Source organism: Candoia aspera, chromosome 9 (assembly GCF_035149785.1).
Source record: "Candoia aspera isolate rCanAsp1 chromosome 9, rCanAsp1.hap2, whole genome shotgun sequence".
In the NCBI taxonomy this organism is placed as follows: Eukaryota; Metazoa; Chordata; class Lepidosauria; order Squamata; family Boidae; genus Candoia; species Candoia aspera.
In genome coordinates this window covers 2,146,501-2,174,150 of record NC_086161.1, presented here as the reverse complement: position 1 = coordinate 2,174,150, position 27,650 = coordinate 2,146,501, and the positions used below count along the sequence as shown (strand labels likewise).

Genomic DNA, 27,650 nt, shown 5'->3' with positions numbered 1-27,650 from the left:
TACACGGGGGACAGAGCTGTGACCGATCCATGAGATTCTGCCTTGCCCATCTACCCACCAAAGGGATCCTTCCTGAGCAGCGCCTGTTTGATGACACAGGGGCAGTCATGCTTCAGGCAAAGGCTGTTCCACAGGAAGCAGCCTTTAAATTGACCCTCCCTAGATAGTGGACTCAGGTCGACTCAGCCCTCCATCCTTCTGAGGTGGGTGAAAGGAGCACCCAGCTTGCTGGGGAAGGTGACGTCTGGGGAAGGTAATGGCAGACCACCCCGCTCTATAGTCTGCCAAGAAAACATCGCGAGAGCAGCGTCCCCCCAAAGGGTCAGATGGGACTCGGTGCTTGCCCAGGGGACCTTTCACCTTTCACAGATAATGGACTGCATCCAGAGGAGTTTGTAACAGGACTCCCTTAGCAGATTTTCGTGGGGTGGAAGTTGGTAAAGGCTGCCAGGCCTGTTTTGGCATCTCTGCAGCAGCCATCCTCTGCCTGCATCTGTTGCCATGGCAGCACACGATCAAACCAGGCATTTCAGCTGCGTGTGTGTTCCCTTTGGGTTGGAACAAGCCTTTTCAGGCACAAGAAAGGTGGTGACGTTTCCCTTCTGGAATGCTCATTCAGGTAGAGGCACAGTTCTTTTTTATTAGGGATCTGGTTTTCAGTTGATTTTGGAAGGATCAATGTGCAGGTTTTGTTAGGGTGCACTCTGGATCTTTTCACTTTTTGTTAAGGGAGAAAGGGGGGGGGTCTCCTTTTTATCCGGCATATAATCCTACTGCTACACCAGAAGAGGAAAAGTATTGTGAAACTGGGGGATTGGGAAGGAAGGGCCGTGAAATCCAGGCAAGCAATAGAAAACCTGGTCTGTCTCAGGAGAGGGACAGGTGTCTGTGCACAGCTACCGCGCTCTGGGAGGCTGAGAAGCCCAGCTGGCTGCTCTTCCCCACTTCCCCTCCTCTTCTGAGCTGGGAAGACTGGAAGGAAGCACCCCGGGTCTGCTGGGGGCACCCCTGGAGAGAGACGGCTGCAAACGTGAGGGCTTTCTTCCTGAACTGAAGCAGGAAGGAAGGATTGCAACTGTTCTTCTGCAGACAAAGCTACCTCTCTAGGAAGTGGGGTCTGATTTCCTGCATCCCAGAACACTTGCAACATCCAGTCACCGCCATGCCTTGCAAGAGGAAGCAAGCGGAGGAGTGAGGCTCAGGGCAGAGCCACCCGTTGTGTTGGCCCCTTGCCAGCACGGGCCACCCACTGCTTCCTGAGAGCAGGAACGAGTGATGTTGTCATCCTCCCCCTCCCAGCCATCGCAAATGTACCCCAAGCCTGTGTTTTCTAGATTTAATTCAAAATTGCTGCTTTCCAATCAGTCTTAAGTCCTTCAGAGCAGGTGTTCTCCAGCACTTTGTTCCAGTCGGATTGGCTGCAGCATCTTGCACACCCCATCCCCTTCAGCAGCCGACTGCTGCCTTGGGCAGCCATTTTGTCCTGGGGTGCCAGGCTGCTTTGGTCTCTTCATTTTTGTATAAGCTTGGAATCGATCCCGTGATATCAGTGAAATACCCGCACCACTGGAAACTCACGCTCCACTTAATCCTTACATCTCCCTGCGGGCACCCCTTCCCTTTCTGCCCAGGCTGCCTCCCCATCCCGTGCTCACGGTATTGCAAACCTTCCCTTCCCTTCCTCTTTAAGCTGAGACGCAGGTTCCTTGCTCCTTTGTGTCAAGGAAGCTGAACTGTCACTTCTTCCTTGCCACAAAATTTCCATGGACCTACAGGGAAATGTAGGAATGAACAAACGTGTTTCACGATGGTACCATAAGGGAAGACAAGAACAAAATAGCAAGCGTCTGTGTTAGCAGCAAAGGGGATAAGGGGAGGGGGCTTAAAGGCATCCATGTTGCAAAACAATCTGAGAAAGCAGAAGCAAAGGAAAGGCGCCGGGTCCACAGAGGAGGGAAGGACACCTCAAAGGAAGAGGCAAGCACTGGTGGTCTGGACCGCCCAGCAGCCAGCCGGCCGAGCCTGTCTGGCCTGTGAGAATGGGAATGGCAAGGAGCAGGAGAACGACCCTGCGGGGGCTGCAGTCTGGATTGAGTACCGGCCCGACCGTGTTGCCAGTCCGCTGCAACCCAGACTGGAGTTTCTGAAGCACGTTTAAGAAACTGCCGGGACATCATGGGAGGCAAGCAGCTCAGTCTGCAGGGTGGAATTGCCCTCAGTCTGCTGAAGGGGTATCCTCTGGATGACCAGTGTTGCGCCTCTTCCTGAGTTCACACCTTACCCATCTTCTGAGAGCTTTCCTCTCTTTCCTGCTAGACCCTAGATGGACGCATTGAAGTACGCAGCCACGCCCGAGTGTCTTCCCTGACACTGAAGGACATCCAGTACACTGATGCTGGGGAGTACACCTGCATAGCCAGCAACACCATTGGGCAGGATTCGCAAGTCATGTACCTCGAAGTTCAGTGTAAGCTGAGTCACTCCACCATCACTCCAAGTACCCCCGACTGCTGCGTTTCTCCCTTCTCTTCAAACTTACGGGTGGGGACAGTGATCGTTTGCAGAACAGGGAACAAGAATCAAAACATGAAAGTGCCTTCTGAGCTGGAGAAGGACTTCCAAGCACGAGCCTCTATGGAATACCTGTGAGAAGCGGGGAGGGGGGAAGGGGAGAGAGAACGGGAGGGACCGGGAAGTGGAGCACGTAACCCACTGATAGGGACTGGCCTGATGGCTAGGTGGCGAGGGAAGAAGCCAGGCTAACCCCCATAAACTCAAGCTTGCTACCAGTCTTTACATTTATGAAGTTTATATTCATCCATTGGGTTTAAGCCCATTTCATGTACTGAGGCAATGTACTTCTGAATAATGGATGGTCATAATAATGGAGCAGTAATGAGAGAGGATTGTTGCTGATGAGCTGGAACGTGTCTGCTTCTAGGTGGCCACTCTTAGAACACGATGCTGGGTAAAGGGGCCTTGGCTGTGTTTATATGTCCAATTGCACAGCAAGGGAGAAGCTTCGTTCTTCTTGGGCTTTGTGAGGGCTTCCTAATTCCCTTGGTTGCTCAACAATCAAGTGTAGGAGAGGTGTGTTGCTGGGCAAAGAATCAGCTGACTGCCTTCGCCTCCAGGCATGCCCTAGATTTTGAATGATCTGCACTGCAAGGCACCTGCCAGAAAGAGGTGAACTGTCCAAGATCTTGCAAGGAATGCAGCATGGTGCATATGTGTGTAGCACTCCCCGGATCCTTTACATTGGCCTTATTAGCTGAATCTGCCTGGAATTTCAGTTCAGTCATATTGTTTGGAGAACCATCAATTGCCACTGCAGAACTATGGCAACCTGGGTGGGAAAGAAAGGATAGGAAGGTGGGACGATGTTCTTCTTGATCCCTCCTGCTGGAGACTGCCCTAAACTCTGCTCCCACTTGGTTCCAGATGCCCCAAAGTTGCAGGGCCCTGTTGCGGTTTACACTTGGGAAGGTAACCCTGCAAACATCACCTGTGAAGTCTTTGCTTACCCCAGTGCTGTTATCACATGGTTCCGGGATGGGCAGCTGCTGCCAAGCTCCAACTACAGCAACATCCGGATCTATAACACGCCAGCCGCTAGTTTCCTGGAGGTGAGTGGTGGAACGGCGGGCTGCACAGGGAGGGGCATAAGGAAGGGTTATGGAGGACAGAGGAACAGCACAGAAGCCCAGGGGACGAGCCAAAGGCAGCACTGCGGGCAACCCTGTTAGTTTAGGGCGTTTGTTCCAACTGCCACCTAGCGTATGTTTAAACTGCTCTGGACAGTCACTGTATGTTGGAATTTATTATTATTAATAGTGACACACAAAGGCTGTGAAGTGCTTGGGAGCCGTCTTGCTTCTCAGCACCTCAGTTCAGCGTTGCACAGCCTTTACGTTTGTGTGCGTGAGCTCCCTCCGGCCAGGCTGATAGCTAGCTTGCTCTTCTCCTTCTCCATTAATTGCTTGTTTTTGACAAGTTATTTAAGCTGGTGGGTGCCCCCATCTCTTTCCACAAATCCTATAATTTGTTGTGTGTGAAAACGTACTTTCCCTCCTCCTCTTCTGAGTCTGTTACTAATCATCTTCAGTTCTGGTAGCATGAGAATGGCCAGGCTGCCAGCTGCCTACCTACTTTCTGTGCGTTGTATCACCTTTGATGGCACCCTTTCTTAAACTGTCTTCTTTTCTAAATGACAAAATCCTAAATACTTCTTTAGTGTTCCTTCGTAAGTAGCATTCTCTGACCCGCACGGTCGATGTACCCTTTTCAGGTTGTACCATATTCAGAAAACGACTTTGGGAATTACAACTGCACAGCAGTCAACCGGATTGGCCAAGATTCCTCCGAGTTCATCCTTGTGCAAGCAGGTTTGTCTTGGACCGCCTTTCTCTTTCTTTAGAGTAAATCAAAAGAGGAAGAAAGAGCGTTCTGCCAGCCTTTACTGCTCTGCCTCCTGGGCTCCCTCAGTGACTGACTGCTGCTGGGTTTTGCTGGGGACAGCTTGGAGTCCTCAAGGAGAATCTAGAACTCTCAAATTCATTACATTGTGCAATGCAAAAGTGGGACCTTCACCAGTGAATTCTTCAATAACTCTCCAGTCATACCTTGAACATGAATCTGAAAATGCCTGGGAGAAGAATCTGTGGCTGTGGATGCTTGCAAGGAACAGCTAAATGGTGGAGGGAGCTTCTGTGGAGAGCAGAGATTGAGGCTGGTCTCCATGGTTCCTGGGCACCTTGGTTTCCTAATGACCTGCTCCAAAGCCAGAGAGGATAAGAAAAGAGTGAGTTTCTGCTGTGGTTGTGCAGAAATTCAGGCACCAACGTTTGCCCCAGGGCAGCAAAAGTATGGGAAAGCTGTTCTTTTACTTTTGTTAAGATCTCAGCCAAATAAGTTGGTAAGAACCGGCATTGGGGCCCTCTCAGTAGTGGAGCACTGAGATTTCCGACTCTTTGGTGCCAGTGAAGACACTGGATGCTTCTACTCCTGAATTTCTTGCAGCCTGTTTTCAGTGGCAGTTAAATTGTTGCTGTAAGTTGAATAATATTTTTCGAATTCATAGCATTTTAAAAAATCCTTATGTTTCGTATTAAGAACCATTTTAAAAGGTATACTGCTCAGCAAGTCATGCTGAAAATTATGCAAAAATGTCTGAAATGAGTAGAAACAGGACAGGACAGGACAGGACACAAGGGTTCCCCAAACCCAAATCCCTCAGTAGCACAGGCCAAAAGATCTTGCTCTGCTGGAAGTCCTTGAGAAGGATGGGTGCATCCTGCAACACACCAGGACAAAATCACTTCTTTATAAATTGGACACTCAACCCTGCAGCTTCTTTTTCCATTAGTTTTTTTCTAATTATCCAATAATTTTAGTTCTCTGTTTTACAATGGGCTTGAGACCAGCAAGTATGGTGGCTGCTCCATACAGTCTCCTGTAGAGGCAAGCTTTGCAGGTTCAACCCAACAGTTTCTGTGTCAGGACAAAAATGAAAAGGAAGATAAACCTGTCTACCTTTCTGTGTACAGCATTTACAAGGGAAGGATCACAGCCTTCCAGAGACAAATTCATCAGAGTTCAGATCTGCTGGCTAGTGCCCTTTTCTTTTCCTAACAGTGCTGGGACTGGCTGGGGAATTCTGGGAGTTGAAGTCCACACATCTTTAAGTTGCCAAGGTTGAGAAACACTGGACTAGCATATGCCTAATCTCCTTTTTCGGTTCCCCCTTCCTTTCCTCTGCAGATACACCGTCGGCGCCTTCCATTGAGAAAGTGGAGCCCTACTCCAGCACCGCCCAAGTCAAGTTTGACGAACCAGAGGCCACTGGAGGTGTCCCCATCCTCTGGTACAAAGCAGAGTGGCAAGCCCTGGGGGAGGAGGACTGGCACACCAGAATCTACGACGCCAAAGAAGGTGAGGTAGCTAAGACTGCCCTGCATTTTGCAACTTTTCCACTCTGGCTGATAGGAGAGACCTGCTTTGATTTTTTTATTTATCGTATTTACAACTTGTCTGTCTTCCAAAAAGAGGCTCAAGCTACACAGCGGGAAACATAAAACCAGAACCAAAAGTTTGAAAACGTTAATTCCAAAATGTAGTGACAATAAAACAATAAGGAAGAAACAGCACCAACTCCCGCAACCCTCTGTAGACATTCTTCTAAGAAGCAGATGATGTGAAAGCCACAGCCATCCCCCAACAAATGCTAACCTCTCCTCGGGAAATAAAGCCCAAGGGCACCCCAAAAAATGTCTTAAGTCTGCACCCAATTTAGATTGACTTCTGGGGAGAGCCAGGAGAGCCTGAGATGAATTTTGCAATAGATTGGCTTTTCCAGGTGGAGACAGCTTTGAGATAGCCTAGTCCTGCCTGCCCAGTTTTTAGCAATACTGTGATTTGGCCCTAGAAAAAGACCGCTTTTCCAATGAAGAGTGATATGTGACCCTCATGAATTATCTGGTGACCACAGTTTGGACCAACAGTTCTTTCCAAGTTCTCATCTAAGACATTTTACACATTTGTCCAATGGCTATAATCACCTAGTTGCAATTAAGGCATGTTTCAGCATGACAGACACGGCTGCTTATTCTTCATACCAGTAGATGTTGGTCTAAGAGAAGCCAGGGCCACTTTCCTGATGGCAGATTGCCCTGTCCAGTGTTTCTTAAATTTTTCCCACTCTCCTGCTTCTTCTGCATGTAAGCAAACATAGAAAAACAAGCTGAAATATCCCTAGAGATGGTTCTGATCCTCTCTTTGTCTGCTGTCTTTCCTGGAACAGCCAACACTGAAGGCATCTTCACGGTGATTGGCTTGAAGCCAGAGACCACGTATGCCCTCCGACTGTCTGCCATCAACGGCAAAGGCACGGGTGAGATCAGCACTCCCTCCGACTTCAAGACGCAGCCAGTTCGTAAGTAAAGCCCTGCGCATCTGCTCTCCCCTGCTTTGGCAAAGTCAGCCCTTTGGATGCTCCCCGTTTCCCAGCCACATTCCCACCAGGCATGCGTCTCATCTGTCCCTCCTTCACCTCTCACTTTGTCCCCTTCCAGACTCTGTCCAGGTTCCCTCAATGTCCTTGAGAATCTTTTTTTTTAATCCTCTTGTCAAGTTGTGTTTTCAACAAATGATCGTGGAGAGTACACTATCATAATTTAGGAATGTATTATTACTACTACTACTACAGTGACTTCTGTTGGCTTTTTTTAAATGCTTGTCCTAATATCTTCTGCATAAATTAGGTCATGTGGATCTTTGCCATGGGTTGGGGGAGCCATGGCACAGTTTCTCTCTGGGTAGGTGGCATGCTTAAGAGATTAGAAGGGCAAACAAACAAATTCGCCCTTCAAGCTTCTACTCCCATGAAGGACGTGCTTGAGTTGTAAAGCAGTTTCCAACACGCACTTCCACTGAAGCCACTGCTGGTGGTGCGGTGCTTTTTCCGGGCTGGGCTCACCCACCTTCCTCCTTGTCCCAGCTCAGAGCTCTGGTTGCTCCCCCCAGGTAAATCTCACATTCTGCTTCCATAACTTCCAGCCAGGTAGGTTTGGAAGATCATCGTAGGTGAGGAAGGGAGCAGGCCTCCCCAACTCTGCTTTGGGAGGAACACCAGGGCTGCGCAGGGCCGTCGCGTCACGTGGCCGTCAATGGATTCAGCAGGTTCAGCTGGCTTGTTTCGTGGCGTTTTAAAGCCGTCTAAGGAGCGGGCTTCGCCACAGCTTACGGCAGTAAATTCCAGGTTTAACTACAAGAACTTCGTTGTTGTATCCAATCTGAATCTCCCATCAATCTGTCTCTTGAGTGAGTGCTGACCAAGCAACATTGAAGCATGCATTAAAACTGGCTAGCGGAGAACAGATCAAATGTAATTCAGTTCAAAATAACAGAAAAATGTCTGCTTTGCAGCTCGCATGCCTGAATGAGCCGCCTCCCACTCCCGCTTGTATCCTGCGCGGCCCCCCCACCCTGCCCAATTCTGGCAGGGCTCAGGGTGAACGAAAGGGCGTCAGGCGAGGGGTGGCGCCAGAGGGGGCTGCCGGTGCATTTTTTCAGCTTTCTTCCCCCCTGGACGAGGATGAGCAATTTGCAGTCCTGTTCAGGTCCTCCCTGCCCGGTATAGTTCATGAACTCTGGGAAGCTCAGTGTCTGTTGGGTGTGTGTGTTGTTGTTGCTCCACCTGAGCCTCTCAAGCCTCTGCTGTTTGAATTCAGGGAGATAAATTCAGAGATGCAGCCATCTTGCTCATCATTAGGTCTGTGCCTCATTTGTCATTGTTGGTTGGCCTGTGGCCTCCTCCCCTGCCTGGAAATGATCAAGAGCAAACCTCTTCCATTGTCTCTACTTCTTCCACCTCCAGATCTGTGCAGCAAAGCCCAGGGGCTGCCTCCCCCACCCTTGGCATTCCCTATCTCCCCTCCCCCATTATTATTATTATTATTATTATTATTAATAATAATAATAATAATTCATTACAAAAGGGGGAACTGACCTTGCATCTGTCTGCAGCGGCATTTTTATTTTAGAAATGCCTCTGGGTCTCAAAGGTTGCATCCTTAAAAAATGAAAATGCGAGATCCTGCAGACAAAGCTTTGTTTGGAAGGATGCAGAAAAAAGAAAAACAAAGGGAAGCTGGGCTGGCTGCATCATTCATAGATGCCCAGAATAACCTGCACAATTTCGACTTCTGGTTCCCCTCTCCCTGCTCCTTAGCAGCCAGTCTGTGATATGTCATGTGTTCCCCAAATCTTACAGGTGACTTAAGAACAGCCAATTTTGCCGTTTTTGCCTTGCCTTGGTATGCCTGCCTCCTTTTGTTTTTTCCGAAAATCTGGTCTGCCTCCTGGGAGTCTGGACCTCCGTGGTCGGCCAGGCCAGAGCATTCACTTGTTTTCAATTTCCAGTGCCTTCTTCCATCATCTCCTTTTTTTCATCTCTGTTGCATCTTTTCTTTTTTTGGGGTCTGTCTTTTCTTTACATCCGTCTTCCAACTATGGGGAAACCACAGGCACTCCACCGCCACGTAAGTGCTGCTTCTCAATTCCTTTTCCCAAAGTGCCCTGACTTTAACATGTCATGTAGATCCACGTGTTATTTTTCCTAATTTAACATTTCTCTCTTTGGTTTTGATTTTCTTTCTCCTTGTCTGTAGAAACAAAGTAGTGGGTAAATCACTTCTAATAATACTGACCCTAGAGTCACTGTTGCACTTCCCATTAACGCTTGGTCAAAAGGTTGCTGTCCTCCTTTTCCCCCTCTCCAGAGCATGTAGTGTGGTCTGGATCTGCATGCTACCCACGCCGAGTGGGGGGGGGTGTCCTCTCCCTCTCCCTCTCCTCTTTCTTCCATGGCAGGGGCATGCAATATTGACACCCCCAGGCTGTCTCAAGTGAGGAGTGCTAGATGCTGCCAAACCCTATTTTGTGGCTAAGGATTGTTCAGGTCAGAGGCAGGAAAAAAATAGCAGAAGTAGCTCTGGCAAAGACAGAAGGGAAAATGCAAAAAGTGGAATCCTTTCAAGACTGCCTTGACATTCTGTGAGTAGAAATCAGGGGAAGAACTGCATAAGTCCATTACTAATCTGTCCATAACCTGAATTTAGTTTTTAGTTTGAGAACCATTCCGTAGAAGAGAAGGTTAGAAGCTGTCTCCTCCTGTATGTCTCCGTTCATATAGCGGAGTATCACCTGTGGTGACTGGCAGGAGTGGTCTTTCCTGTTCTAGCTTGGTTTGACTTTGGGAGCTATTCCTGGATTGTGAGTCCTCTCCTAGAGGCCTCTTAGGATTTCAGACCATTAAAATGAAATCTTTACTCTTTCCCTGCCTTAACTGAAGATGGAAGGTCTTCAAGTGGGGAGCATAACATTGTTTCCTGAACTCCCTCTCAATGGAGAATACATATGCAAGAGTGTTCTGGTGGATGAAGCCAAAAATGTGGGATTTCACTGCCATGATCTGCAGCCAGGAGGCCCAACAGGGCAAGGCCCCTCCACCGTTGACTGTTTCTGACGTGCGGCCTGCTGCTGCTGGAGAGAGAAGTCTGATTTAGCTACTGTGTGTAACAAACAGTGATTATACTTGTGGAAGTCAACTTCGTACAGCCTGTGCAATACAAGATAGTGCAGGCAGCTGGGACCTCCCGGATGGACACGTAGAAGATCCCCTTCAGTGGGATGGCTAGAAGGAACACTTGGTTGCAACAGCCATGTCTACAGGAAACTGACCGTAACAAGCCATCCTGTGGGCTGGGCAGGGACTTGCTTTCAGGTGACGCCAGAACAGCTGTAAACAGAAACCCGTGTTTCTTGGGCAAGGGGTTCCCTAAGATCAACCCTTTGGAAAAAGGTCACAAGGGTGTTTGTCACCTGGGTGGGTCTCAGAACTGCACATCTGCAGTTGATCCTTCAGGATCAACTCCTCTCCCTCTTTCCTAAAAATAAATACCTGCTGTCAAATCAGGACCAGATAGAAACTGTGAAGCAATATGTTTCGTTAGACTACTGATTGCAGTTCAGAGAGAGAGAGGAAGCGCCTGGCGAAGGAATGAAGTTGCCACAAAAGATTCCTTGGCTTTGTTGTGATTGAGCTGTTAACCTTTTGAACGTAATTGCTGGAATGTTATTTTCTAAATTTTTCGGCGGAATTAAATGAGAGAGAGCGAGCTGTAGTGAGAGATGAGTTTCATCAGTGGAAGATCCCCAAAATAGAAATCCCAGTTTTAATGTGACGATGAGGTATTCTGCTTCCTCAGAATTAAATAAAGAGCTTGAGATAGGGTAAAGAACAATCCTGAATGGCTTCTAAATTCCCTCTCAAATAGTGTTTGAAAAAGAAAACTCCCAGAAGCTTCTGGGAGGCAGAAGCTTACAAATGAAATCATGCTTCCTTCCTTTCCAAGCTGTTTTGGGGGGAAAAAGTCATTTTAGGAGAGAAAACAGCAAACAGTGAGGTAGATTGGTGTCATTCTCATTTTACAGGCAGGTGGACAGCGAGGCCGAGAGAGCAAGAGGTATCCAAGGCAGTTTGGTGAGTTCAGGTGGACCTGGAGTCAGGCGTCTGGCCCTCAGAGGTCTCTCTCTCCACCACTATGTCCAGATACCCAGCAGGTAGCCACGGAACAGTTTCTCTTTGGCTTCCTCCGCTCTCTGACTGGCAGGGGCACCTTGGCCAGGGTGGAGCTGGTGCTGGTCCCTGGGAACATGGAGTGCAACGAGTACTTCTGGCACAGTGTATCTTTCCTCTCAACAAGAACCTCTTTCACACCCGCTTCTGAAGTTCTTGCTAAGAAATATGTTTACTTTATGTGGAGGAGGCCACTGATGATGACTTCAACAAGTGCCTCTTGGCGGCTTACAGTCATAAATTACATTTCTGTCCCACCCTCCCTGCAGGGGGTTTGGGGCACTGCACCTTCTCCTTCCTCCCTTCTCTTGCCCAGTCCTTTTATTTTCTCCATAGTCTTGCAAAGTGGGTGAAGTTGAGAAGAAGCCCCATGAAGTGTAATACGCAGCTTAGCTTTCCCCAACTTGGTGTCCTCCACAGGTACTGAGGTAAGATTTCCATCATCCCCAGCTGCCAAGAGCTGAATGGGATCCTCATGCAGCACATCTGGAGGACGCCAGCTTGAGAAAGGCTGTTCTAGCCTTTATGCTCGTAGCCTGTCTTTACACTGTAAATCGAGAGTGCCACATCCCTCAGTCCTTCTATTCATCCCCCTCATTGGGCTTTGTCTCTCTCCCTGCCCTCTGCCTTTTATTTCCCTTCATAGTATATCTTCAGAGAGGGCTTTACCTTCTTGTGTCTTATCTCTCCTTCATGGTTCCATAGCAACCCAGCATCCCATCGAAACTGAAGGTACAGAGTCAGAGTGTGGGAGTATCAGGATGGCCTCCTCCCCTTCCCTCCCTCTTAACATGGCGTCTTCTCCTGCCCCTTTGCCCTCCCCCCCAACCCCATGGTCCCTTTTGGCTGGGGCTCTGCAGCATCAGAGGGCTGGTTGCCCAGCGGGTGTGGACCGGGTGGGCTTGAATTAAGGGAAGGGGGGAGGTGCCTTCCTCCCCCCCTCAGGCTCCCAGTGGGAGGATTTGTTTGGATTTTTCGCCATGTTCCAGATAGCACTTTTCTCCTCTCCACCCACTTCCTCTTTTCTCTCTCTTTGTAAGCAGCTTAATGATCGTTGCAAATGGCAGAGATGAATTAGATTATATTAGTATTCATTTAAAAATGGACTAGGATAAATCTGAAGAGACTCAAAGAAAACATAAGACTCAAGGACCTTGAAAAGTTTTTTCAGGTCTCCAAGGCATCCAGTCCTTAAACTTAAGCCATGGCTTTGGATATATGGCTATTTGGGAAACTTCAAATGAGTCCATGGGGATGGGGGAATGATGTGGACCTTTAATTAAAACTGAACCCTTTGGCGGTGGTAAAGGGCAGCGTCCTAAGTGTTCCCACTCAAAAGAAAGAGAGGGAGGTCGTCTTCAGGGCCCTCCAAGGGGTGACTTAATTCTGCACCAGCTGAAAGCAGGAGATCCATTTGAGTTGATTTCCTCCCCATGTCTCACCACCTATTTCCAGCAAGAGCTGGAAGCATGTGCTGTACCCCCTAGATAACTTCCAAATTTCTTAGCTGGATTTGTATTTCTTGGTTGATAAAGGAGCTGCCCTAAGTCAGATGAGGACAGGGCACTGAACAGAGTTTCTGTCATTCATTCACTCACTCACTTGTTTACTCACTCAGCAAACAGAACCAAAGAAGAAGCACACTTGCTTGCATTTAGGCAAAGACAGTCATTAGGGCACATGGCATCCTAATTCTCAACTTCCTCCAGATCTTAGCTCACACACAGTTTGCTTGTATTTGCCTAGGTGGACACATCTGGTCTTCTTGCTCTTAGTCCAAATGTCTGAAATCAGAACTGAAGGAATGCACACAGAATGTATGTTTTCCTGGTAGAGAGGACGAGGTAGTGCCCCATCACCTAGTTCTGTGTCAGCTGGCTTATCTTGGAGCAGAGCAGTTCGTTGCTGTGAGAGAGCAGAATTCGCAGTTAACTGATACCTTGGGGGCACCATGGAGGGGACTGCAGTTTGGAAGCAGATATATTGCAAAGAAAGCTCTTCCATTCTATTATGGAGGGGTTTTTTGCTTTGCATTTTCCTGCAAATGCTCTTGAAAAACAAGTAGAAGAGCCACTGTCTTTTGTCATTCTGCAACTGGAAGAAGATAATCATTCAGTGTTTGGAAAGTCTCCTTGGAGTCAATTTTGATTCCTGGTAGCTAGGTAGCTACGTCCATATTGTTTTATCATCACTCTCCTTGGGATGCTTTTAGGACTGCCCACTCTGACTTAATTTGCTGGGATTATTCTATGGTCTCCTTTTCAAGTACTAACTAGATCTCACCTTTGTTTTAGATCAGCCTATCTCAACTGAATGCTTCCACTTGCTGTAATAGATTAAAAAACCATAGCCAAAAGCTGGATAAGGGTCATCTCCACAAAACACTGCTGAGTCCCTAAACTCAGGGACTCAGTGACTTTAAATCCTTAAACTCAGTTACTTTCAAGGATTTGTTTGGGGCTTACACCAGTGTAAGTAAGCTACAGAGCAGACCAGGCCCGTCATCATTTTTCCCAAGCAAAGATTGGCACATTTATTGAATCATTTATTTCAGCTTGTATTGCCCACATTTCAGACAAACCTGGGTGGCTTCACCTCCATTTATGGTAATATTTGCATTTAACACAGAAGCTTAAAATACAGGATATGCAATATCCTTGCATCTGAAACTCCTGATGTCATAAAATTGGCTTGACAATATTTTTAAACCACTTAGAAGTTTGCAATAAGGTAACATTTGCAGAAGGTTTCAACTGGGTCAGCTCTAAAAGTGGATAGAGTAGGGAATTTAAGACATAGGCAATTTTCTGTTTTTCTCTCATAATTTAATTTTCAAACTCAGCCCCATTCATTTCTCTGGACCTTAGTCCCTTCCAGCTAAAGGACTACGACTTCTGAAATTGCTTTATGCAGCATAATTCCAATGCAGGATTGTTTGTTCAGTTGGAATGAAATTTACCCTTTGTGTTTACAGCTCAGAGTTTTGAAAAATGTCTATCTCAACAGCACTCCACCACACACACACACACACACACACACACAACCACAGCCTCAGTAAGCTTGAACTAGGAACTGAACCAAAGCATGAAACCAAGCAAGAAGAACAAAATCCCATTGTGGCTTCCTTTGAGATGGCATTGAAGCAGATGGGATGTTTCCTGTGGCTTTGAGCACCAGGGCAGGCAGCAGCCTGAAACTTTTTGAGTGCTTTGGTTCTGTCCCTTTTTGACACATAGGGACTGATGGACCACCACACGTTGTGACCGCTGTCCAGTGCAGAACAATCTTGGCCAGTTAAAATATTAAAAGGGGAGGGAGGGAGAGGAAGGAAGGAAGGAAGTCTTTTTCATATAATTCCCACATCCCACATCCTGAGTCCCTAAAGTAGGTTGGTGTAGTCTCCCTCCCTCCCTCCCTTTTCGCTCTCTCTCCCCCGCCCCCCGCACACATGCACAGATTATTTCACAGAAAAGAAGAAATGGGTGAAGGATAATATGGGCAGGTGATACCAAGCTTCTGTGAAAGGACTGCCCATGCAAGGGCTTATTGAGTGAGAAGACTTCAAATGGATTTTTGGTCTTAGATTTCTGTTTCCACAAAGCTGCTCAAATGCAGTGTTTGATGACAAGAGTTTCATTAACAACGAAAGAAAGGTCTCCTCTTTCTTCCTCCCACATCACCATTTCTTTTCATGACTGCAAGGTATACATTTAAGTTGGGCCAAAAGGTTTCATGAAGATGGGTAGATATTAATGGAGAAGGGGGCTGGGAGGTGGCGGGCTGCGGAGAAACCGTGGAAGCGCCCAAGACTTGGATCTGAATCTCTTGGGTGTCAGACTGTGTTACTTCAGTACTCTTGGACCTGGGCTTGCTCGATAAGGGCCCTTCCAGACAACTAGCCTTTCTGTCTCCCAATGCCTCTGATCCCACTTTAAACACAACAGGGTTGATGTGGGATGCTTTGACTGTCTGTGGGCTTTGAGATGCTGCTAGCAAAGAGATCTTCACTTGTTTGGGAATCTATAAGATTTGCAGTCCCCACTTGCCTTTCCTCACAGCAAGAGAACAGTTTAGCCATATAAAGCTATAAAATGCTGAAAAGAACAGCAGAAAACAATGGCTGGGTTGTTCCTGTGCAGTAATAAGAACATGGGATGGTGTGGCCTTATGTTCCTGTTCAGGAGCTCTCCCCTCGAGCTCAAACTGTGACACTGACAAATGTGAGTTTCCACATACGGTGAAATTACTGACTGACCCTTTCGCAATCTTGCTCAGCCCTGAAGACCTGTCCCATCCTAACTGGACGGTTCCAGTTGGTCTGCAGCCACTGATGCTGGAAGCCTGGAGCTCATTTCTCGCCACCCTCGTTCTGTCTCCCCACACAGCTGGCAGGGTGGGCAGGCAGGTGGGATCCCATTGGTTTTCCTTCCTTCTTCTGTTCCTGCAGAAAAGAGGAGTCACGTGCCATTTGCCTTAAATTTTAGAAGCTGACTGTCTTCTTCACAGTGTTCCTTTGGAAGAATGATCTGTTGCTCAGTGAAATACCTTCTTCCCTTTTCTTTTCTTTTCTTTTCTTTTCTTTTCTTTTCTTTTCTTTTCCTTGTGTTATAGCTGTTGCCAGGATTCAGTTTCTGAGAGGAAGCCTTCTTTGGTCTCAGTGATGTTTTGTGACTCTTTACCTGACTTGGCATTAATTAATATGCAGCCCCATAGCTCTGCCTAACCAACCAAACCTCCTCCTATAAGGATCTCAGTGCTTGCGCTTGTTTAATAATAATCTTGTGGTTTTTAGACTGGTGAATGTTTTTGTTCTTTTTTGTTTGTTTTGTTTTTTAACTGTCTGCTCTGGTGTTTCAATAGAATGGCTAATTTGATTTTGTTTAGACTTTAATCTGTAAATGTTGTTGATTCTTTTTTGCCCATTGTTTACATCAGTTTTTTTAATTTTTTTTTTTTTTGTATTTTTCATGTGACTTCCTCCACTTTCCTTTCAACCAAATCATGTGCGTGCGTATCATGTGACTATGTCATGTGGCTTGCATGGTGCTGATGATGTCGTCCACGCTGGTGAACAGAAGGTAAAAAATTTAAATGACAGCAACAAAACACAGCTTTGTTCTGATTGGTTAACAAGTTCTGCACAGGACAAAATAAAGCAAATTAAAACACAACAGTTCTGTTCCATTCAGAACCTCTGAATTTTCCTCACTTAAAATTTTCCTTCTATAACCCCTCATTATTTTTTAAAGCTTTGTTCAACACATTATGTCTGCATGCAACCCACCTAAAGTTCATCATTCCGTTGCTCTTCTGTGCTGGCAAGATAGTGATGCACTTGGGAATGCAAGGCTAAACTGTTTGCTTCCGTCATGCCAGGGGTCAGTTTCTCCATTTATATTATTAGGGGTATTTTTCTTCCACACCGAAACAGAGCATGTTTCAAACAGAGATATCGTCCTGAAAGTAGGGGCCAGGATAAGTTGTAGATCCAGTGGTTAGTGTAGAGTAAAAAAATGCAAGCTTCTTCACTTGTCCTTGCTCATCCTGCAGTTCCTGGTCCATCAGTGGATCCACGTTATAGTGCGAGTCCTGGAATGCTGTAATTGTTGCATAGATATAACAGTCGAGTTAAGGAAGTTTGATGTTCCACAGAAGAGAAAGATTTCCAGGAGAAATCTGTTGTAGCACAGGATCTTGGGTGACCTCTGAAAGACTCATCTGGCTCTGGTTTTCTTGGACTGGGTCTACTAAATAGTAGCCCATGGCTGAAGACCAATTCTCCACCTCTGTGCCAGCAGCAATCGGTGATGAGATGCTTGGATAAGAGGCCAGGGCTCATTGCTAATGGCACAGGCAAGTATGCTTGGATGTTATGGAGAGATGGGAGATAATAAGGAGCACCGCTTGGGAAAATCCCGAGTATCACTTCTCCTGGACTACACTTGTCCTCCTTTTTTGGAATGTTTTATTCGTTCACAGAGTTTACCTGTCTGCTATGTCCTTAGACTTATCTTCCCTGATTATCCTAAACAGGAACAGGGAGAAAGAGAATGGCTGGTAAAAACATCCTTATTTGAGCAAGAAGGCAGAAGGTAACTAGGAAGTGAGTCAATTATATAAAAGTAAGCCATAAATCGATAAAGTGTGTGATTCAACTTTTTGCAGAGTTTGTTCATCCAATGGGAATAAAACTGGCATAGATGAAATGTTCTCGTAGTGCTTCCTGCTCTACCGTTTGTACCTCTTATGGGCCAGAAAGTCTTTAAAACCCTACTGAAAGCATCTGCCCTTTATCATTACATCTGGAGTACATTTGTCATTTTTCAAGAATACGGAAGCAAACAATTTGGCCTTTGTGATATAAGGAAAAGTGCTTACCTTCCAGTTTGAGTTGGTTGCCATGAGGAAGGAAGAATTGCCTGGAATTTCACTTTATTAATCCATGCATGCCATTCAAGAAGACCAACAACCCTTGCCTTTTTGCTTTCCAGGAGATCAATAGTTTGTTTGGAAAACTTGCCAAGGCAATCATCATTTCACTCCCTTTGACTCACATCTTGGACTGCTGCTCTCCTTTGCATTCAAGCAGGGGTTTGCCCGGGAAACTAACATCAGTAACTCAACAGCTGTTGCCACATGTGGAGTGAAGAAGCCACTGTCCTGTTCTCTCTCTCCTTCCACAGATGTTTGGCGACATCCCCGTGGAACTAACACTCAGCCTTCTTGGTTTTTGTACAGCCTTTTGTATTTTTTCCATCCATCTCATTTCTTTGTGTATTACTTTAACCCTCTTCCTTTTCTTTTCCTCTTTGTCTCTTTCTACCTCAGCTATTTACCAACTTGTGATGAGTATCAATCATGGTTTGAAACTGTGGCATCTGCTTTTGTCACAGTTCTAAACCCATTTTACACAGTGACCAAAGGGGGCCATTGGAGGGTTTGAATGGCATGGGACAGGGAGTGGGGACAAGAGTCTTTAATCATGCTCCAAGGAGAGGACTGGGACCGTACATTTTTTATGCCCCCCTGCTCATGTCTCCTCAGTTGGGTCTACCCTAGTGGGTTGTTCTTCTCCCACTTGCTGAAGTGATGGAGAAACTATGCTGTTGGCAAAGAAGAACAACTTCTTTCGTTGCATCTTAATGCCACCCTTTGCTCCAGAGATGCCTGAGTAGCATATGTGCTCACCGGCTTTTTCTCTTGCTGAACCAAAGAGCACTTGAATACTGAGGCAGGAGAGGATCCCCAGGGAGGGCCAGGAAGCCTGAAGCCCAGGAGAGAGAGCGTGGTGCCCAGCTAGAAAAGTAGAAGCAGCCCTGGGTGTTCCTCTCAGGGGCAGCTGGGGTAGGCTTTCCTGTGTTTTGGACTACAACTCTCATAAACCCCATTTAGCATGGTCAGGGCTTATGAGCGTTGTGTGCCAAAGCTGAAGGTTGCCTGTCCCTGCTATAAATCCAAGACAAATAACATCATGTGAAGACCCTGTGCAAAAGGAGGTCGCCCTCCTGATTCCTTTTCTTCTAGGTTGTGTATAAGCTCTAAGTATGGTCATCTCCCTCTCTCCTTCTCAGGGGTGGGGGTTGTTGACTTCATGATAACCATAACGTCTTTTTTTCTTCAGCTTTTGTCACTTGAAGACGAAGGTCTATTCTGAGTCTGGTCCAGACTTTCAAAGCCTCTTTCCATTTAGAAGTGACAAAAGAAGGGGGGGGGGGAATTCCAGCCAAGCCCTGCATCTTTTAGTGACAGTTCTACTCCACTAATCGTATCAGCTTGAAGTCATACAGTGAATCCAGGACTTTTGTCCAAACTGTGCAGTCTGAGTTTAAAAATTACAAAACCTGCCATGGGCCTGCAGTAAAGATGTCTAAATGTTTCTTGCTGTGGATCCATCCTCATGCCTATCCTGACTCTGAAAAAACAGCTTCATTGTGTTAATAATACTCCTCTATGAGCACCTGAGTTCTGAGGAGGATGTGTCAAATGCTGCTGGCAAGATCTGAATTTAAAGTGAGATCAAAATGAGAAAAAAGATAAAATTCATGCAGTTAATTCCAAGTTGTTTATTATTACTTTACAGGACGGTTTACTCAAAACTAAGTTTCACTGAGTTCAAAGGGAAGATGGTACTTTGGACTGCAGTTGTACTCACGTAAAGGCCCCTATAATGTATTACTTAAATGCATGCCTGTCAGAGGACATGGCCGAAGGATGTGACTCTTGGCTGGCAGGCAGAGTCCAACTGCACGGTGACGTGTCCATCAGAAACCTTTGTCTGGGACAGGCTAAGAGGAGCTTCCACTGCAGAGCTGCATCCTTCTTGCAGACGTGTGAGAACCCTTTCCCAGAGAGTAAGAAAGACCGTGAGCAGCACTGAACAGCGGTCCTGGTCAAAGAGGTAGACCTTGAGAGGGAAGGAGCACAAGGAAGTTCTCCTGGTATTACACAGCTGCAAGGGACATGCCTCTGAAAGGTGTTTCGGGGTGGGCCTGGTTGAGGAGAAGTCCAGGCATTTCTGGACAAACGGTGAACTTCCTGAGGGTCGCTGTATGCGGACCACACACTCCCTACAGGAAGATGTCACCGGAAAATCTTAATCTCAAGCATGTCTCTTTGCTTTTGGGCAGTTGCTTGTTCTGATTAGGGTGATACTGCAGTGGCATTGGTTGGGGCAGGAAGAGTAGGAAGGGAGGGAAGAGTTGTGTCATGTTAATCTTCTGATACAGAGTCAGGAGGCCTCAGTCGAGATCCCCACGGGAAGTGTAAATTTGCCTGTGGTCTCAGGAGAGGGGAGGTAAAGCTCCTTGGCCTGAGTCGGTCCTCAGATATCTGCACTGCAGATGCAGTAAGCCTGTGGAGATGAGCCCCCGATCTGTGCAGACAAACCATAAATGCTCCACAGCAGGGAATTCTTCCTTGTCATCCTTTGGCAGGCTGCTGGAGATAGATGGTTCGCAAGGACTGTGGGGAAAATCATCCTGTTAGCATCTCCGGGCTCTGAGGATGCTCAAGAGAAGCAACCTGCCACAGTTTGCTCTTCTCTCCCCCTCCCCCGCTGCTACTCTGCAGCCTGTCAGAGCTAATTTGTTCTCATTTAATCTGTGCTGTGATGTAATTTCACCTCTAAGCGTTATAGCTTCCGAATTGCTCTGGGTTTAAAACAGAGTTTGCAAAACCAACCTCCCTCAAGAGCAGCATTTGGAACTCTGGCTGATTTTGCTGTAGAGATCTGGTTCTCAGTTGGAACCAGAGACCTGGTTTTCCTTCCTTTGATACCAAGACAAGCTCAAAGGCCAGAGTGAATAATTTTACAGCAGACGGAAAATAATATTCTGTCCCCAAAACTGGGACAATGATTGTAAGAGCCCCTTAAGAGCGTTCCGACTATGGGTTTTGAAAAAGCTGCAGCCCCAGAGCCTGAGGGTTGGAGAGCTTTCTGTACGCCACCCATCAGGAAAACTGGGTGCTGCTCAGTTAGGCACTTCTAACAAACTACGTATGTGAAGGTACTGTACTGTTATTATCATCATTCCCCAAGGGGAGTGAATCTTGAATTTCAGATGGTCCTCTGGAAGAAGGAAAAATTAGAAAAAAGTATAAATGCAGTCAAAAATCTTGTGCAATGCCTAGGTTCGTAATCCTGCCAGCCTAGAGTTACCAACTCCATCTGAAACCATTCTAAGAGATCTTCCCCCATCCTCAGTAAATAGGTGCATACAACACACTTGAAGATGTGTGGGTGACATTTATTTACTTATTTGTTTGTTTAAAAAATCTGTATAGCCACCCCTCTGAGGTACATAACTCTGGCTGGTAAACAATACATACAGTAAATAAATAAGTAAAAAAAATCTAAAAACCCCTAACCCATTAAAATAATATAGTCCAAGGGGAAAGAAATGCTGATGCACATTTATAGACACAGGCCAGAAACCATTCTCAGAAAAAAGGGTTGAAAAATTATTCCAATGAATAACTATTAAATGAATAACTATTGATTAAAACTAATTTCCTGTAAAATAAGGCAGCCCGTTTTAAGCCGCAGCCACATGGGGATCCCTTTCCCACATGTGTCCACACCAGCATTTCTCAACTGTGGCAACTTGAAGACGTGTAGACTCCAATCCCAGAATTCCCCACCCAGCCATGCTGGCTGGGGAATTCTGGGAGTTGTAGTCCACACACCTTCAAGCTGCCAAGGTTGAGAAACGCTGATCCACAAAAAGGGAGATGCTCCTCCCCACGTAGAAGAGTGTATGTCTCCAGCGAGGAGGGAGAGGGCAGGAAGCCTCTGCCGGGAGCAGTCCTTGCCTCTGTGGGTGAGGTCTGTAGGCCTCCCCTCCCTTGTTCCGGAAGCCTCACCCGCTCACCGAGGCAGCCGCCGCCGGGTTTTGCCCTCCTCTGCCTCCTCTCAAGGCGCTGGCCTGCCTTATTTGCCGCGAGGGCCCTTCCCTTCCCCTCCAGACTTTGGCTCACAGTATCATCGCTCTCTTCTGCCCTGTCAAAGGTTGGGGCGTGGGGAAGAGAGAGACCCTGTCAGGCAGATGTTTGCATCTGCATCCCCACTGAAAGGGCCGGTCCGCCTGGGATGGACGCTTCCTTCCTACGGGCTGTTCCCCAGCGTGCCGCAAGTGCTCGGGCCTGGCAGCAAGCCCACCACACTCTTCTCGTAGGAAGGATGTCAAGACACCGGCTTCTCCTGGTCTCTCGAACTGGCTTTAACGTATTAGCCCTTGTGTCATTTCAACAGTGTCATTTTTGCTTCTAGTTAAAGCAAAATTCATTTTTGTTGTCAGTTGCCTTAAGTGCTCTGGTTGGCTAAAAAGGATGGAAATAGAGTAAATAACTGAATAATAATGTATGAACTTGAAAAGACAGGTAGGAATCAGCTACTACTTTCTTTCTTTTTCTTTTTTATTTAAACAATTTATCTGAACAAACTTTACAGACAGAAATGGAAAAAATGCACAAATTTAAAAAAGGAAAGAACTCGATTAAAAACTACAAAAAAAACCCTAAACAAAAACAGAAAGGAGGGGGGGAGAACTATCTATATACATTGTCACACATTAATCAAGAGGGCTATGAAAAATAAGAACAACCAGGGATAATCTCAGTTGTGGCATTTATTGTGACAGCTGTAATCTGTTTTTCATTCCTACTGCTAGCATGTTCTAATGCACTGAGGAACACATACGTGGCAGAGCTTGCTAAAGCACAGAGATTTCATCGTGCTACACCTTGCTTCTGCTTCTTCAACCCAGTCATTAGAGGAAAGAAGGAAGAAAGCACAGTTCTTTTTTTAAAAGCATATGCACACAAACCACAGCTAAAAGTTAAGATCTGGCTAAATAGATCTTAGGCAAAGTAACAGATCCCTGATGTCAGAGGAATTGTCCATTTGTCTCTGAAATTTCTGGGATTTATTTTTTGTGCTTTTTCGCTACGTGCTAATAAAAGTATCCCCCTCCCCCGGTAGTTATTCCTTAAAATTGATGCAGTTGTCTAAACGAAAAACCCCACATCTCCTCTGTAGAACAGATCCTGTAGAGTTCCATTGGCATCGGATGGTGATGCAGCCCCGGTTCCATGAGAACCGCTTTGCTTGACCTTCCCCGTGCTCCCTTACCCCCAACTGTTCTAGCGTGGGCAGTGGGTGCACATACAGGTCTTTTTCTTCCTCCTCATGAGTTCATGGTGCTATCACCATTTTTTTGTGGCTAGAATTTTCCAGAATTGAGATTGGGTTGGTTGGCTTTCCATCTGTCGAAAAGCTGATCCTGGATTCCATTACATTTCCGTTGTCTGGTGCAGATCTTCCCCCTGAGCCTTTTGACCTTACCTGGATAGCAAAAAAATTCGAACTCCGAATTGTCTGATCCCTCTTGGGCAACCGGCATCCGAAGAAATAACTGGTTTGGTGCTTCTTCTCGGCTTCCACTTGTCACTGTTCCCCAGCCGCTGTCAGGGCCGAAATGCTTGTCAGGAATTTTCCCTTAAGAGAAAAAGGAGGCATAAATCAATGCCCTCGGAGAAGGTGGAATGCAGGGAGCGCTGACAGTTATCGATTCCTCCTCCTCATTTGCAGCAAGCGCATCCGTGAGGGAGGATGGGGGACTCCCGTTGCTGGAGGTAGCCGGGCTGGGGAACAGGGATGCAATTTTCTTTCTGTTGCCTATTAACTGCCAAGCAATGGAACTGACCTTCAGAGCATGACACTGGAGCTATGCTGAAAGGAAAGAAAGGCCCCTTTTTTCAACTGGAAGGCAAGAAATTAGATCAGAGTGACACTTCCCTCTTTCACCTGCAGTGGGTCGCCATTGTCCAGCCCCCAACCCTTCGGGCACGTGGCCCACTCGTAACATCACTCCCTTTTGGTCCCAGAAAAAAGTGGCAGAGAGCGCCTCGGTTTTGCTTTCAGGAAGCAGAAGGCAAAGGGAGGCCGGAGCTCTTTGCCTTGATTATTTTCTTAGAGAATGGCACAGTCACACAAGTCGTCACCAACTTGATGTTTCTATCTCCGAACCCGGGGAAAAATTATTTAAACAACTCCCCAAGATACAAATTCCCCTTTGGTGGCGCATAGCACAACCGTAGACACAAACTTCCACTTTTCCTGAACTGTGGAGCTGGCTTCCCTCAAGGCCCTTTTTCCCTTCCCTTGGATGATACAGGTTAGGCCTGGCCAGGAAGAAGCTGTAACCAGTAGCCTCTGGGCCCTGTCTTGCAAACCTCTCAGGAAGGCAACTCGGCACCCTTCTCTGGAATATCCTCCAGGAGAGCCTTGCGGGCAGCTGCTGCTCCATCTCTTTTTTTTAAGAACCAGGAACTGCTGCTCTTGGATCAGACTAGGGGTCTTTTCTTCCCCATCCTTCCCAGAGTAGGAGCCGCCAGGCTCCTTTCTGGTTCTGAATACAAATGAAACGCTCGATCGTGACTGGTGGGACTGGAAAATCATTCCACAGACTATCGTCCAGTGGAGAGAAATTCTAGATTATTACTTGCTTGCATTTAGAGTTTCCTGTAGCCCTGGAACTTCTTTTGATTGTCCTAAAGTGGGCTTTCCTTTTCCTTTCCTTTTGCTTTCGGGTTTTTTGCTTTGTTTTTGGCCATCGGTGGCTGCAGCGGCAACTGAGTGGGCAGCCAGCCCACTCTTCTGCCTTCTCGCCCCAGCCCCATGCTTAGCATCGTTTAGGGCCTCATCAGGAGAGACCACCAGTTTCAGGGACGTTGCCTTATGGAGAAGGGTAAGGAATTGGGGGAGGCGAGAATTCTCTGGGTTTTTTCCTGAAATTTCAGTTTGGTTTCAACTTCTCCTTCATGTTGGCTTCTGTAGGATCTACTGTACTTAACTAGTTGTTTTAGTTTTCACTCTGGCAACAAAAGCGTGTGTGTGTGTGTGTGCGTGTGCGTGTAGTGATGAACCTAAGCAGAAAAGCTGTTTCGACCTGGAACGTATGCCGACTCAGAGATTCCTCTAGTGCAGAGGTGGGCGATCAATGCACAAGTTGCTTGCAGACTCCAGAGCCTTCTAAAATCATGCAGTTGAAACCTGACAAGAAACCAAATAAGGGCTGTGTGATTTTCAACCAGCTGGGGGCAAAAAAGGAAATGTAGCTGTGTTAGGCTTCCAGGGAAAGTGGGACACGGGAGCACCATGTGTACTGCTTTGAGCTCCTTCTGAAGGAAAATGGGATATAAATCCAACAAATAAATAAAATATCTATTAACATTTTTTAAAATATTCAGATCCTGCAAAAATTAGGGCAAAGTTCCAGGCTCCCTCCTGTTTTCCTGTCTACTCCTTTTGGCCATGGGCTCAGGAGACTTGCTTAGGCCTCCAGGTTTCCAGATGGATAATAAATCTTCTTCAAATCCTTTCCATTCATGACAAACTCTTAGGCTTCCGTGAAAATATGTCTAAAATCAAATGATGTACCACTAGTCAGCAGTTGGTGGTTTGAAGATGGCCCTACCTTCTGAATTGGGCCACTGGAGCCATTTTAACTGGGTTGAATGTAGGATGTCATTGTTTATTTGTTGAGTCAATTGCTTGTCCCATTCAATGTGAAATTGCACCTATTTTGGCAGGGGAGCCCAGCGCGCCAAAGCTGGAAGGCCACGTGGGAGAAGACGGAAACTCCATCAAAGTGAATCTCATCAAGCAGGATGACGGGGGCTCTCCTATCCGCCATTATCTCATTAAATACAGAGTTGTAAGTCTGGCTGACTAACCTTGGTTAGCTTCTGCGGCTGGTTTTTAACCCTTGGAGGATATTTAAAAGAAACAACTCTTAGTTGTGTCAGTTAAATTTGTATGCATTTGGATATTGGGAAGAGCAGAAGGAATGCTGTATGTCTGTATTGTGTCTAGTAAGCGTATATTACAATAGCTTTGGGGCAGGGGGCTTTCTAGAAAAAGGTACTGACATTGCCTTGTAAAAAAAACCCTATTTCTTCTTTAAACTTAAAATCAAGTTTAAGAAATATGAAGAACATTGTTTTAAAAGACAATGCTACTATAATGTTGCTGTACTTCCCTTCCTTTTCTCTTTTCTCTGCTACTTTGCACTCCTACGTTCTCTGGGGAAGCATTGGATATTTTCAAATAGCTGTCATATACTCCCCCATTAACTTCCTTTGAAAATGTTTTATTTTTGCAAACTTTCACTCAACTCCTATGCCTTTACTACTCCTTTGCAAAGGAAGTTGGGAAAAGCATTAGCAGAAATAACTGGATGCCCCAATTTTTGTAGGAATGTGCTCATCCTTGAGCTCATAGGGGTCTCTCTGCAAACTGCACTGGTCACAAGTGAAATAAGGCATCCTGCTGGCATCCAAAGCTCTTTTTTTTAGCATCCCATTGGGGAAACATCAGTGCATAGTTGTTTGGGTTCAGCAGACCAAGGCAGATGGGCTTGAGAAAAAGGGAACATGGAAGAGCAGGAAAGCAATCCATGATTTCTATGTGCCCTTGTCTTTGAAGGCCTATGGAGGCCCAACTGTCAGTGAAGGTCTGCAGAGCATGATGTTCTTCCCTAGAGTTGCTAGGCACTAAGATTGTTGGAATGGAAATGCCTAGAAGCCCTAGGTAGGTGCCATGATGTCCCGTAAGAGACACTACCATTCCTCCCATCATTCTACAACTCTGTTAGCTGTGGCATGCTCCGTGTTGAGCAGGGAAAAGCTTCAGTCAATACTCCTAGATTCCTACAGCAGACCCTTCCTCAGTCTCCTTACTCATGGTTGCTGTCAGGAAGCTGTTCTGTTAATGGCCAAGTAGTTAGAATGTGAATCTGTCTCCAGCTTCAACATGCCATTATGTCAGAGGATGCCTGTAGCTCCGGGGCAGAGCACCTCTTTTGCATGCGGAAGGCCCCTAGTCAACCCTTGGCATCCCCAGATGAGCAGGACAAGGTTCAGCCTAGAATACTAGAGAATACATTTTCCCTTGATTGATTTAATGTTAATTGAACCTGGATGGCCTGATCATAGATCATTAACAATTGCTTTCATGCAAAAGCCAGCAGCTGAAGGATGCAAGGGATGGGTTGACCTTTCATATCTAGAATCTGAAACTTAAGTAGTTCCCTGCTAAAGGGTCCTCATGTCCCTATTCTGTCCATCCCTTACCCGATACCCTCCACCTTTCTGCAGAAACATTCTTCTGACTGGAAACCAGAAATCCGTCTCCCTTCGGGCAGTGATCACGTCATGCTCAAGTCCCTCGACTGGAATGCGGAATATGAGGTCTACGTAATTGCAGAGAACCAGCAAGGGAAATCTAAACCGGCACATTATGCTTTCAGGACCTCTGCACAGCCTACCATCATCCCAGGTAGTAGCCCATTTTCTACCGTTGTTTTCTGCTTGAAATTAATGCACTGGCACCACATCCTTTAATGCGCTTCAGTTTAAAACCACAAAGAAAAAGCAACAGAAACTCCTCAGCAACTTGCTTGCTTTCAGTCATCCTCATAACTGGTTATCCATCTTAGAACTTAGTTATTCAGCCTTGTACATACCAAATTGTTTAGTCTATGGTATGTATGCTCCATCTATTATCAGTTCCCCTTGCAAATCTTGAAATGGTTGTGTTTGTTATGCATGGCTTTTGAGTGAGATTCTTCCAGGTAAGGCACAGAAGCAAGTGGGGGAACTGCCAGTTTGGTTCGTTGGTTTTTCCACTTGTAGCTTATTTTCCCCTTCCAGGGGCCAAGACAGTAGTGGTATGACAAAGCATTGATCAGCTGTGCTTCAGAGACACCTGGCTTTTTCATCCCAAGTTCTCCCTAGACAATCTTTGGGATGAAGTTTGAGCAGAAGAGGTGCTCAGGGAGCGCAGGACTCTTTCTGTGGCGTCACATTTAATTTATGCCTTTCCTTTTTAGTGCCTATTTTCTAGCTGGATATTTTGGAAGATGCTACATTAAGATTTAAGGGCTTGCATTTCAGTGACTCTTGTATTAGTTTATTTTTTGTCACCTAAGGAAGGAATGAGCAACTACAGGAG

The 27,650-nt window shown here is 46.4% G+C and overlaps 1 protein-coding gene across 3 annotated transcripts in view; it reads left to right on the top strand.

Moving 5' to 3' along the window:
- NCAM1 (neural cell adhesion molecule 1) overlaps positions 1-27,650 on the top strand; it is a 176,531-nt gene that overhangs the window by 135,443 nt on the left and 13,438 nt on the right. For all 3 annotated transcript variants that reach the window (XM_063311500.1, XM_063311498.1, XM_063311499.1), the window contains 7 exons: positions 2,317-2,467; positions 3,442-3,626; positions 4,289-4,385; positions 5,761-5,931; positions 6,800-6,931; positions 25,229-25,353; positions 26,795-26,975. In XM_063311500.1, coding sequence (XP_063167570.1) covers positions 2,317-2,467; positions 3,442-3,626; positions 4,289-4,385; positions 5,761-5,931; positions 6,800-6,931; positions 25,229-25,353; positions 26,795-26,975 — 1,042 coding nt within the window. The remainder of the gene's footprint in view (positions 1-2,316; positions 2,468-3,441; positions 3,627-4,288; positions 4,386-5,760; positions 5,932-6,799; positions 6,932-25,228; positions 25,354-26,794; positions 26,976-27,650) is intronic.